General features: G+C 32.9%; 1 protein-coding gene across 2 annotated transcripts in view; it reads left to right on the top strand.

The window, feature by feature from the left end:
* Positions 1–4,854: 4,854 nt before the first annotated feature.
* LOC139496055 (anti-sigma-I factor RsgI6-like) overlaps positions 4,855–13,396 on the top strand; it is a 30,519-nt gene continuing 21,977 nt past the window's right edge. The window contains exons 1-8 of one of the 2 annotated variants that reach the window (XM_071284497.1): positions 4,855–4,999; positions 5,730–5,996; positions 6,508–6,653; positions 8,185–8,277; positions 8,662–8,818; positions 11,216–11,261; positions 11,681–11,845; positions 13,197–13,252. In XM_071284497.1, the coding sequence (XP_071140598.1) occupies positions 5,809–5,996; positions 6,508–6,653; positions 8,185–8,277; positions 8,662–8,818; positions 11,216–11,261; positions 11,681–11,845; positions 13,197–13,252 (851 nt within the window). In that variant the 5' untranslated portion in view covers positions 4,855–4,999; positions 5,730–5,808. The remainder of the gene's footprint in view (positions 5,000–5,729; positions 5,997–6,507; positions 6,654–8,184; positions 8,278–8,661; positions 8,819–11,215; positions 11,262–11,680; positions 11,846–13,196; positions 13,253–13,396) is intronic. The other variant, XM_071284490.1, reaches the window with a different exon arrangement.

Genomic DNA, 13,396 nt, shown 5'->3' with positions numbered 1-13,396 from the left:
ATGCCAGAAAGTACATTTTTTATACGCACATGCATATATCTTTTACTTTCTCGAAGTTACTTTCCAGCACGCAGACGACTTTTAAACAGCATATCCTGTTTTGCTCTTACTAAATAAAATATACAAAGCTAAAGTTAATGTTTAGTGCATGTCTCGGTCATTTTGTTCTATGACAAGTCAGAAAAAGTCTCTAGATAGCATTGTTGAACCTGGACATATTTTTTAAAACTATATAAATGTATTAGATATAACGTTAACTTATATTTCAAAATCTAGAAAGATGAATTGTTCTAAAATTAGACCAACCGGTACAAACATGGAACGAGGGCCTCTACGGGTGCCAAATCTGAAAAATGATTTTCTTGCCCTTCCCGAGCACCTAAGATTACCCCCGGATTTTTTTGGTGGGGTTTATGTTGCTTGGTCTTTAGTTGTCTATGTTGTGTTATGTTAACTGTGTTACGTTTGTCGTTCTTTGCCATGGCATTTTGAGTTTGTTTTCGCTTTATGTCTCTGAATATCCCTTTTGTATATTTTGCCTCTTTTTCAGTTATGCATTGTAACTCTAAATTTCTCTTGTGATTGATAAGTTTGAATTTTTACTTCTTGTGAAAGCTTCAATCACTGAAGGAAGAGAGAGTCAACCATTGCACCTCTATTATGAGTTCTCAAAACAGTATACATTCCCTCAGTGGGAGTATATCGCAGTGACATTGTACGTCCATCCATTCGTCATACACATATTTCGTCAGACTTTTCTCAGGAACAGCTTAGCATACCGACCTTAAATGGTCAACAGCTTACCAATGATGTGTTCTACAGTGTGGTCATTTTTCGGATCATTAAGACATCTACATCCTTTTGGTCGATACTTTACATGTAAATATTTCAATATGTTGAATGAAAATAAGACAAAATTGTCACACATTTCATTTGTACCTCTGTACGGATGACTTCATGTTTTATCATTAACTTCATAATGATGAGTTGTAAAGTGTTAACACATTTTACATCTCTTGGACAGCTACATTTGGTCGCCGATTCTTTGATTTGTTTAACATGTTTAAAGAAAAGAATACTTTGTTCACTCTTTTCTAAAAAAAAAAAAAAACACTGTACAGGGTGACTTCAAATTTAGCCAATTGCTTGGCAGTTATACTTTTATAGTGTGAGCCTGTGTCAGTAACTTCGAGAATTCTCAGATCTTGCTGGGACGTACAAGTACACGTCCACGTCCACTCTGTGTTTTTGTTTTATGTTAGATGTATTTCTATTTGTATCCATTTGATGATGATGAGCTAAGCATTTTTTCAACTCATTTTTATAGTTCGTTCATATGTTTCACTTTTACACCCCCCCCCCTCCTCGGATCCCGCCTAATGTTAAACCCAGCCCCATTCTGTATGTTCGTGTCTGTCTCAGGTCATGAGCCTGTATTTCAGTGGTTGTTGTTTGATGCTGTGTTAAATATTTGTTTTTTGTTCATTTTTTGGAATAAATTAGGACGCTAGTTTTCTCGTTTGAATTGTTTTACATTTTTGATTTCGGGGCCTTTTTATAGCTTACTATATTGTATCGTCTTTGCTCTTTGTTGAAGTCCATACGATGACCTATAATTGTTAATTTCTGTGTCGATTGGTCGCTTGTGAAGGGTTGTCTCATTGGCAAATAACACAACATCTTCTTTTCTATATGCGGTGATTGTTCATTGTTCTTACGGTGACCTATAGCTGTTAATTTCTGTGTCCTTTTGTCTTTTGTGGATATTTGTCATATTGGCAATCATATCACATCTTCTTATTGTGTAATTATGCTTGTACGAAAACGCACGTATTCTTGTTACTTTAGAAAGATGTGATTATTCCAAGTTTTGGTAAGGATCTAAATGTCCAAGTGCTCGAAGTAGTTCTATTCAGGTACTGTCTATACTAACATACGCCACAATAACGGAATGTGTAAGACTAAAAATAAGGATGGTTGAGATCTCAAAAACTTGTTTAATCACGCCGCATTTTTGCATCTGTCCAAATTCAAGACCCTCTGGCCTTTGTTAGTCTTTAATAATTTTTAATTTTAGTTTCTTTTATATATTTCGGACTTAAAAATGACGTCCACTAACACTGAACTAGTATACATTTTTGTTTAGGGGCCAGCTGTAGCACGCCTCCGGGTGCGGAAATTTCTCGCTGCATTGAAGACCCTTTGGTGGCCTTAAGCTGTTATCTGCTCTTTGAGTTGTTGTCTCTTTGATACATTCCCCATTTCCATTCTCAATTTTATTTGTTTCTTGATTTTTAAGATTCACTTATTCAAGCAAATTGATTCAGTATACATCGTGCTTGATGAGTGTTGCCTGTGAAAATTGATTTTGGTCAAGGAAAACAGGATTGGTAGCCTTCTTTCAGTATTGATTTGTAACTCATAAACTGCCCTTTGGTATATATATAATGTACAAGCAAAATGAGAAAAAACTTGTCGTTAACAAATAAAAAAATGGCTTCACATTAACCGGAATTTGGGATAAAAAGAATAAGACCAAACCAAAAGGGCATGTGATAAAAAAAAATCGTAAGCCAGAGTAAACATGAAATATAGTGTTCTATAATGCCCGTGTCACACTGTCCCGATTTTTATATACGATGGACACCCGAATGCGAAAATTGTAAGTTCGTACGAAGTTGGTCCCGATCTCGTTAAAATACCAAAAAGTAACCAGAGAAAGTACGATGAATAACGAAGTCTATACGATGGTGCCGAAATTATATACGATAGCAAAAGATGGACATACGAAGGTTAACCGAAGACGGGTATTTAAGCTTCAGATCTCAGCCGAAGCCTACACGATGGATCACGAAGGCTACACGATGGATTACGAAGGCTACACGATGGATTACGATGATGGCGCGATGGCCATACGATATCTAAAAGATACGAACAGAATTTCGACAACATGTCGTTTCTGTACAAGTCTGCCATGCATGGCGGGAAATCGATCTTTTTGTCTAATTCTTATGAAACTTAGTTTATTATCCCCTCGCCTACTACATGTATAAAGTTGCGTGTATATAAAATTGTTATTGACACTCTAGACCCAAAATGCTCAAAACTTGGTATGGTGTTACTCGTTAAGAATATCTTAAGCGCTATTGACTTTAAAGTTCAAAGGTCGAGGTCACAGTGGCAGTTGTAATACAAGGCAATGTCACCCTTGTGGACACTCTAAAACCAATATGCTTCAAAAGATTTTAACCACATTTGGTATATTGAACCTCCTTGTAATGATCTGACATTTTTTACGTTCAAGGCCAAAGGTCAAGGTCATGCAGATGGACTTGTTTTTTCTCCTTGAAATAGCATAATACACAGGAATTGGTTGCTCATTGTTTTACCTGCTGGTTCTAAAGACAATATTAAAGGTATTTCCAGTTACTGAATGTTTTGGTTGATTTCTAGAAAAATAGTTTATGTATCAAATATGCATATTCAATTTACCATTTTCTGCATGTGTATATACAAATATAGTGTCCATATTTGTCCTCAATATGTTAGATACGAGGGGATGCCACGCTCGGCATTGCCTTGTTTGAACTGTAAAATGTGTGCACTAGTCTGAATAATCACCCATAATTATGCCCATGTTTACTGATCTATCTTAAAGGTAAGGTAATGGGTTCGTTGATCCCTTTTATTAAAAAAGAGCTCTTTCCAGGAGAATATCATAATGATATAGACAAAAGGAAGGATGTGGGGAAAGCAACAAATGCGGCAAAATATGACATATAGAAAACAAAATGGTTATGGAGTAAACATTCGTGTGACAACAACTCAGACGATACATAAAAAAATCAGAATAATGAAGAAAAAGTTGGTTTCCCTATATACGTGTACCTGCAGTGTTGGTGTACGAGGCGCGTTTATGATTTTCATTATGTTACTTGATATGGAAAATTGACAAAAAATAATATTTTATTTGTAAAAGTAAATCCTGAGCCTGTAATAGCTGCTCTTCTTGTTCTATTTGAATTAATAGAAACAACGCTGTCGCCTTTCTTGTTCTCATAGAATCATATGATATGAGCTCCATGTTTTGTGAACGTCTTTCTTAACTGTCATATTAGACTGACCAGTGCATATCGCGCATGGCACTTTAAATGTATTTTAACGCGAAAATCAACTTACATTTAGCTGGATTTATTGCCGTCGACTCGTAGTTCCATCTTGTCGCCTTCGTACTTTTATTCGATGGCAACACGACGGGATTACGAGGTCTTCACGAAGTCGTGTTGCCATCGTAAGACCTTCGGGTATCTTCGTGATTCATTCGTGTAGACATCGTAATGTCAAAACTGCCCGATGGAAACGATGGAAACACGAATGCAATACGATGTGCAAAGATGCATTCCCGGTGACATTACGATAGTGAGGATGGTGATACGAACTCAATACGAACCCTAAACATCGGCCGCACCTTCGGGGATTTTTTAACATGTTAAAAAATTTAGAACCCTTCCCGAAGTTGTCCCCGAAGGCTAGAAAAAGTGGCCGATGGTTCTACGATGGTTAAAGATGGCACTACGAATAGCCCGATCTGGATACGATCAGTCCCGATTTTGAAAATTTCCATTATCGTGTTGCCATCGGCGTAAAAATCGGGACAGTGTGACGCGGGCATTAAGCATGTAATATGAAAACCTGATGCATGTAATTAATTGTCAATTGAGTGTATTACCCTTTGTAGAATGTTGAATTGACAAAATATGTTTTCTGATGTCATTTTATAAAAATATTCTAAATTGCAGCTGTCACAAGTACAACTCAAGTCTCGAAAGACTGTTATCTTTGATGTGTTTTTACATACAAAAATCCATATATCTAAATAAATTGTTACATTTAATCAATTTTCTTTATTAAATATTGTTTAATATACTACATGTGATATGATTGTTAAATAACCATTAAAAAGGATACTTAATAAAATATTGGAATACTAACAATATTGGTAAGATTTTAGATGTCTTAATTTTAACAAGTGTCACAACTAACTTTGATAATGATATTATAGACATTTTTTAGTTTTCTGTTTACACGTCAAATATTTGTTGTCTATTAAAAAAACAATCATCTTGATAATTTCATGTTCTGAACCTTTTCTTTGACCATTCATTTTGCAAGATACTTGAATCAACGTTGGCAATTCTTTTTTATAAAACAAATCAGGCCAACTTATTCAATTATCAATTAGGAATACTTGTGTAAAGTGTAGAAAATTCAAATGTTTTAATACTATTGCAAATGGAAGAGTCTTAAATTGTATGTAGTCTAAAAGATCTTTGGATTTTGTTAGTATTAGCATCTGATTCATGCAACTTCTAGAATAGATAGTTTTACAATAACTTTGAAGCATGGATTTGATTGCTGATACAATTTATGATAATGATTTAGATAAAAAGAGGTTTTGGGAAGCACTTGGAAGAACCAATTATATAACGTTATTTGTAAGGACATTTGTGAAATTTAGGTATCCAATACAATAATGGAAGATCCAGTTCTGAATCTTTGGTCGTGGTCAATATGTTAAATACGAACAATTTAACAGTTGCAAAGAACGGTGAACAAGTTTTTTAGTCACATACAAAATAAAGATAAAGGAAAATGAAATGGTTTGAGGTTGCATCAGATGATTAAATTGACAAATTAAAAGTCTATACCCTATTTTTTGTATTATAAAGGCACTTGAACTTGTGAGACATTAAGGAAACAGTAGCATCAGCGTACAATATAAAAATAACGTACATTAAACCTGAGGAGATGATGATCTTTACTTTGAATGTGTTCGTAGTATACCTGAATGTTAATATTCTCTGGGCAGCAGACCTATTACGGAATCCTGACTTTGAGCGTCGAAATATAATTAATCCCTGGTTGTGCCAGAGTTGTCAAGCATCAGTTGTAGATACCAGCTATCATGGCGATCGAAGCGTCGAGGTGACAAATAGGTATAATTTATATATGAGAAAAAAAGCTAGTCTCTGATCAAATGGACATCATTTTGTTTGATTTCTTTAGAATGTTTACTGTTTCTTGTTCAACAACTTGAGATACAGATACTGGATGTCCAGCTGTATGACGAGATGACTGATGTTCCTTTCTTGAACTAATACTGTGTAATAAAAATCAAAAAGGGTGCACACATTTCACAATAAAAATATAAAAGTGGTCCAAAAATAAAAATAATGATTAACAGTGTGTATCTGTTCGCGTTTCAATGATACAAATAGTTGTTTTCAATTACGTACTAGTATGCAAAACGTTACCAAAATTTTTAATCAAATAATGTTTAGGACTATAGACATGCGCCGTTAAATAAAATATAAATGTGCAAATGTTGGTAAAGTATATAAGGACCAAATTATCTATGGTAAGTCTTGATGTTTGTTTAACAAAATCCTAAGACTACAAAATGTATATACTTGATAGTTATAAAATTGCAAATTGTTTACGTTACAGACTTAAAATTTACTCAGGATTGACCCAGTCCTTCAATGTAGAGGGAGGAAAACATATAAAATGCAGGGCCTTCATCAAGATTCTAAATTTGCCACATGACAAGATGTCGGTAAAGGTAACAATGATGAGTATTTTTTCTACGGATGGTGAGTTTTGATTTCGAACGTGTTATTTATCAATTTGCTATTTTGCTTTTTTTTCATTGTACTAAATACAAATTTGCCAGTCTTCGATGCAATATTCGTATGTGTTTAACTTATTCCTCATCTTTTCATAAAGTGCGAGTTTGCACTGTCTGAATGCTATTCAATTTACAAATTCGAAATAAGTGTAAACGTACTTGTAACAATGAAAACAAGTTCAGATTATACCCTTTAAATCTTTTTATTTTATTTAAGTTTGTAATAAAAAAAGTTTACTGAACTTAAATGCAATTCTAAAAGATTAGATGCAGGACGCCAAATAGAACGACCTACATCGTTTCGTGTGTATTTTAGTCTAGGCGCCATCCTATCAACTATCAAGTTGACCTCCGAAGACTCCCGACTTAAATTTAGATATAAAAAGATAACGAACTCGTGCAACTTGCTTTTTCTAAGTATGTTTAATTTCATATTTTAGGTAACAAAATATATAGTAATCATCGTTTTTAGCTGTATACGAAGAGCATTTGTGGACCAAACCAGTTAATCAAATGATTACTTTTGTTTCACTTTCAAAGTTGACATTCTTTCCTTTTAAGTCATGCGTAATCCATCTTAAGCTATTGGATTTAATTGAAGGCCACTTGGATACGGGTTCAATGCTGTCAAATTATTCACTTGCAAGTAATTTATCATCGATGTTTCTTAGCTTATTTTGACAAAATTGAACCATACTGGCTGCTAAAATGATTTAATCATTATTTCACTTTCATTAATGATTGAACAAAATAATCATATTGCATTTTTTTATTTATCTCGTGACTAGTGCCTCTTTAATAAAAGGTGCACAATGGCTTTATATGGGAAACATAATGCAAAAGTGTCATTAAGTTATGGTTTTAGGAGGGCACACGGATATAAATGTGAACTGTGCATTTATGTTGAAGTTCATGTCATTCCAAAGTAAAATAAAAAAATCCTTCTGGTGCATTAGTACATCATGTTGAGAAAGGTTCTGTGAACGTTTAAACAAAACTGTCAAGCAGTTCAAGAACAGTCATGGATTCAAAAAAAAGACAAAATAACAAACGATTGGACAGTCAGATAAACTCAAATAATATTAACTAAGAGTTACAAATAACGCATAACAATTGTCATCTAGAAAAAAGCAATACATTATAAACTTAGCCAACGTTAAAATAGCAATGTTTTCGCAGACTGAATCTGAATTCCTGACTTTTTGAATTACACATGTACGTTTAAAATTAATTTAGTTAGTAGTAGGTAGTTATATACCCCTGTTTACTAACGCGGTGATGTAAACTGTGGATTTCATCCGTATTTCCTAGATTTTCACAGTATCTTGCACACAAGATTCATTGTTTTGTATCCGTAATTTTTTGGTTTACTTAGAATATGAGGGACTGAAATTATCATGAAATGAGCTTTTCTCGCAGTACCTTTACCTTTTGTAATAAATATATACATGATAAATTGTCTATTGATTTTTAATCAAATAAAATTTGAATTGAAGGAATAACTAAATATGAAGTTATTGGTGTAAACAAATATTTTCAACCAAAATACGGATGGACAGAAATTGGTGGAGACTTACTTATTCCTCAAGGTAATGCCCCTCATGACCTACCTAAATTTTGTTAAAAGCATATTGTCTGACAAAAAGTAATGTCAGTGTAAAAATATTTTAAACACGTTTTAACTTTCTTATGGTCATATAGTATTCTTCAATTTTTATTACATATAGTATATGACTTATTTTGCATTGGGCTTGATTTCCCCTTTCTACTGAATTGATTCAATTGGTTGAATACCATATCCGCCATTTTTTTATTTAAACAGTAATATTAATTTAAAGTTTGCTAAATATTTTTGACTGCTATTATTAACATAGAATAAAAGTGACTAGAAAGATAACCGAAAAGTGAGATGGGCCAATCCACTCTGTATATAGAATTCATTAACGACTCAATGTATATACATTATGTAACAGGAACATCAAGTGTAAAAATCTCAATTCGAGTAGACGATCCTTCAGTGAATTATCTCTTGGATTATTCAAGCTGCCAATACATTTATCATGACGTTAACTGGAAAACTAAGGCAAACCAAAGAATAAATAACATTCGAAAGGGATCGCTAACCATAAGGTAAACATAACACACTATACAAATCGTTCAATATAACCATTGTTCTTCTGGAAATGACACGGCTATAACAGACGAATTCAATGTTTGCGATACTGTCAATATCAATCTGAAAAAAACGCAATGAAACGCAATTAGTAAATATAAACAATATAAATCAAATGAGAAGACAAAACAAGGCAACGGACAATAACTATTGGAGTCACATGAACTAAAACATAATTGACCGTATGCATCTCCTGCTATGCATGCATCATCATTCATGCGAAATCGCTAAATGTACTTGTTCGGCGTTCTAGACCACTCGACCACATTTGCATATTCAAGATTCAAGATTCAAGATTCAAAATTTTATTTAGAGTCGATATTCAATAAACTACATAACACAAGCTCTATTTAGCTTTTCAAATCGACTTAATAACAAAATACAATACACACACACACAATACAATACACACACACACAATACAATACACACACACACAATACAATACACACATACAAAAGTCATGAAAACATATAATGCATAGTAAGATACCATAATGACATATATAAGTTAAAAGCATATATAGTACACTTAAAACATAGCACAATTTAATAATAAGATTGCACAAATCATATAGTTACACAGAAAATAAAAAGTAAAATAAGACAGGCATTAACACTATATGCATGCACTGCACTGGCATGAGCTGTTACTTGGATCCCATGTTTGTACCAATTTTTTGAATTGGTCGAAAGATGTTTTCACTCGACAATGGTTCAGTAGCTCATTCCAGATTTGTGCAGCATTATAGCGAAACGATCTTAAGCCATATTTAGTAGTTCGAACTCTTGGGAGTACTGCTGTTTCCTGTGATCTTAAATCATACTTGTTAATTTTTATATCAATCAAATCATGAAGGTAGCTCGGACTTTTTTGGTGAATTATTTTAAATATTTCTATTGCAATTGTTTTTATTCTTCTTATTTTTAAAGATGGTAATTTAGATTTTTCTAGCAATTTTTCGTAAGGAATATCATAATCTTCATAAATGAATCTTAGAGCTCTTTCTTGAATTTTTTCCATTTTAAAAGAAATTTTTTCACTACAGTAGTGCCAAATTACTGGACAATATTTAAAGTTCGAAAGTATGAATGAGTAGTATGCTGTTAACCTACCTAGCCTGTTTAAATATTTACCCATACGTTTTAGAATATTTAATTGTCTTGATGCCTTTTTACATATTTCAGAAATATGATTGTTAAAATTTAAGTCCGAATCTATAGTTATTCCAAGAAGTTTAAAAGAGGGACGGAAGATACCAAAGGGATAGTCAAACTCATAAATCTAAAACAAACTGACAACGTCATGGCTAAAAATGAAAAAGACAAACAGAAAAACAATAGTACACATGACACAACATAGAAAACTAAAGAATAAACAACACGAACCCCTCCAAAAACTAGGGGTGATCTCATGTGCTCCGGAAAGGGTAAGCAGATCCTGCTCCACATGTGGCACCCGTCGTGTTGCTTATGTGATTACAAATCCGGTAAATAGTCTAATTCGGTAGGTCACATTCATGAAAGGGAAGGGGATTGTAGTTACGACGTAAGGAACATATCCGATATCATTTGTGAAATGGTTATTCCATAACGGTCAACCAACTCGTGATGGCGTCCGTAAAATTTACGAAGGGATGATTTCAACTTCACCATTTGGAACTCTTGGTTTAATAGCTTCCTTGTAAGCAGCAACCCTTTATCAAGAAAATCGTGATAGGAAATGCAAGCACGGGAATATCGTATCAATTGGGAGATATATACCCCGTATGCAGGTGCTGCTGGAATGTTGCTACTTAGAAATGGAAAGTTCACAATTGAAAAGCTGAAATCATCTCTTTTGTCGTAAAGTTTTGTTTTCAACTGACCCTCATTGTCAATTTCTAGATGTAAGGTTTAACTTTTTCTTCACAAGAAATTTTATTTCCATTTAAATTAAATATCAAATTATGTTTATTTGTTTTTTTTCCCAATGGCTATAGCCTGGAATTTGTCAGGATTAGCCTTCATTAAATTTATAAAAAACCAGTTTATTAGATTTAAACTATTAGTTTCTAAACTTTCAACAACTTTATCTAAATTATGATCACTGTACATATATACAAATATTATTTTAATAGTCGTATTGTTACTTTGTCACAAAAGATGAATCTATATATTATTAAATGTGTTTTGCAATTGTATACGCATTTTAGCCGTATGAAGGATAGTTGCCTGGATTTCCTCACGTACAGAGAGCTAACAAGTTTATCAGTCCATGTCATTGACTTCGCAAACAATTTTTTTCTTCAATAACATCAGCAATTTTTTCAACAAACACCTGTTTATATTTCTTTTTTAATTTTCATATTGCAGCCTTGCATCCAGTGTGCCGTCAAGTACAAGTGGTCTAACTGTCCAGGTATTATCAACTTAATTATGACCTTTAAATCTCAAACACTCCAAAAAAATGAAACATTATCCTTAAAATCTGTAACTGTCAATACGATATAAATAATTTTAAACTGACAGTACAGCTGTCTTTTCATACATGTATATATATATATATATACAACTCGTCTAAACATCAACCCAACAATGTTAGATCTGTAAATTTGCTTTCGCAAATTTTTGGTTCTTCCCTCGCCGGGATTCGAACCCATGCTACTGTGATATCGTGACACCAAATCGCCTGCACTGCAGCCGTCCCGCTAGACCACACGACCACCTGGGCTCTCAACAAGTATATATATATATGTTTAATATTTATTTTTGAAAATATGAATTTCATTTATGTTGCTGTCAGAACACTAATTGAATGTGTTTTTATTTTGTTAAAAGATAAAACAGACAAAGAGTAAGTTTGCTTTTGGAACCGCTATTAAAGCAGCCTTGATCACAGATACTAGTAGTACGTATAAAGCTTATCAGGACTTCGTGTATAACAACTTTGAATGGGCTGTTACAGAAAATGCATTGAAATGGAAACTCATGGAAAAAACAATGGTGAGCATCAATAAATCAATTACGATCACGTGGTAATTCAGAATTGTAATTCAGAATCATTATCAAAGAATCCTTGTACATGAACATAATTTTCATATATTACACTTACATAGTTCTTGTCTGCTGAAATATGGCTTTAAATGGAATTTTTCGAAAATTATATACACCTAGAAAAAAGTATTGCAACACTTACATGTATACCGAAAACAATGTAAAAAGACATGTTTGTAGAATGTATATAATTTGGGTTTTACCAAATCGTTTTAATCCGTTTTTGGTTTAAAATTGAATGTGTGTTATAGTCTTACATTTCTGTCAAACTTAAGACTAGAAAGACGCATCATTAGAGGTGATTGAAGAACCAATGTTTTGGAAAATAATAGTCCTACAAAATTAGCCTTTTTTGTGTAAAGTGCGAAAAACTATTTTCGTACAGCTGTTCTGTCCTACCCATGTAGGTAAGTTAAAACAATGAATTCAATTCTTAACCATAAACGGATTAAAAATATTTAATAAAACCAAAATTATACACATTCTACAATCATGCCATCTTACATTGTTTTCAATGGAAGTGTTGCAAAACTTTTTTCCAGGTGTATGTAAAGATTACTGAGTGTTGTCTTAGGACTATAGACATTCGATGTGAAGCAACACTTTAATTTCAGCTTATATTTTTAGAGAATTTGATTCAGTTTGTAAATAACTTCTGACCAAATAAGTTGGATGTTTCAACAAGAATTGTTATAAAAACCAAACATGAGAATCACGAACCACAAGTAAAACTAAAGCTACACTTAGCATAAGCAGTTCATATTGTATGGGGGATATATAAATGATAGCTTTGTGTTTATACTTTACCAAAATGTAATTAATATGAATAGATGATTTCAGTCAGTTTGCTTTGAAAATGCCATTAGTGCAAAATTAACTATATAGTATAAATATGAAAAAAGTTGTTAAATAAACTGTACAGTCTAACATCGTCTGATGGATAATTGTCTCTTTTGCAAAATCTGCTCATCTATTATATTTTATTTAACCAAGTTGTCTTTGTTATCTCGTTTTTATACATTTCTAAATCTTATCGTAATGTTTTGTTTATTAGTAAATTATGTTACATGTAGATAGGATAAAGTTATAAATCTTGTTCTGTCATGTCAGTAAAAAGTTCCATAAAACAATTGCATTTCAAAATTAAAAAAATCAGTAAAATCTGGACAGATCACTTTCTAAAACAATTAATATAATAGTTAAACAGTTATAAATAATATACAGAAAGTAACCCTGAATTGTCCATGTATGTGCATCCAATAATTTTGACACTATTTACAAAACCAACTTTATATTCCAGGGTAACGCTGATTATGCCAAAGGTGTTGATGCTGTCAACGTTTTGAAAGCCCATGGGTAAATTTCGTTTCATTTTTTTTACGACAAATAACACATGTGCAGTATATACAAAAATTATAATCAAGCAGAAATTCCTGATGACACGTGATCACAATAAAATTTCGAGTCGACGGTAAAGAGGGATACAAAGACCATTCGGTG

Source organism: Mytilus edulis, chromosome 1 (assembly GCF_963676685.1).
Source record: "Mytilus edulis chromosome 1, xbMytEdul2.2, whole genome shotgun sequence".
Lineage (NCBI taxonomy): Eukaryota > Metazoa > Mollusca > Bivalvia > Mytilida > Mytilidae > Mytilus > Mytilus edulis.
This window is presented reverse-complemented; position numbering and strand designations above follow the sequence as displayed.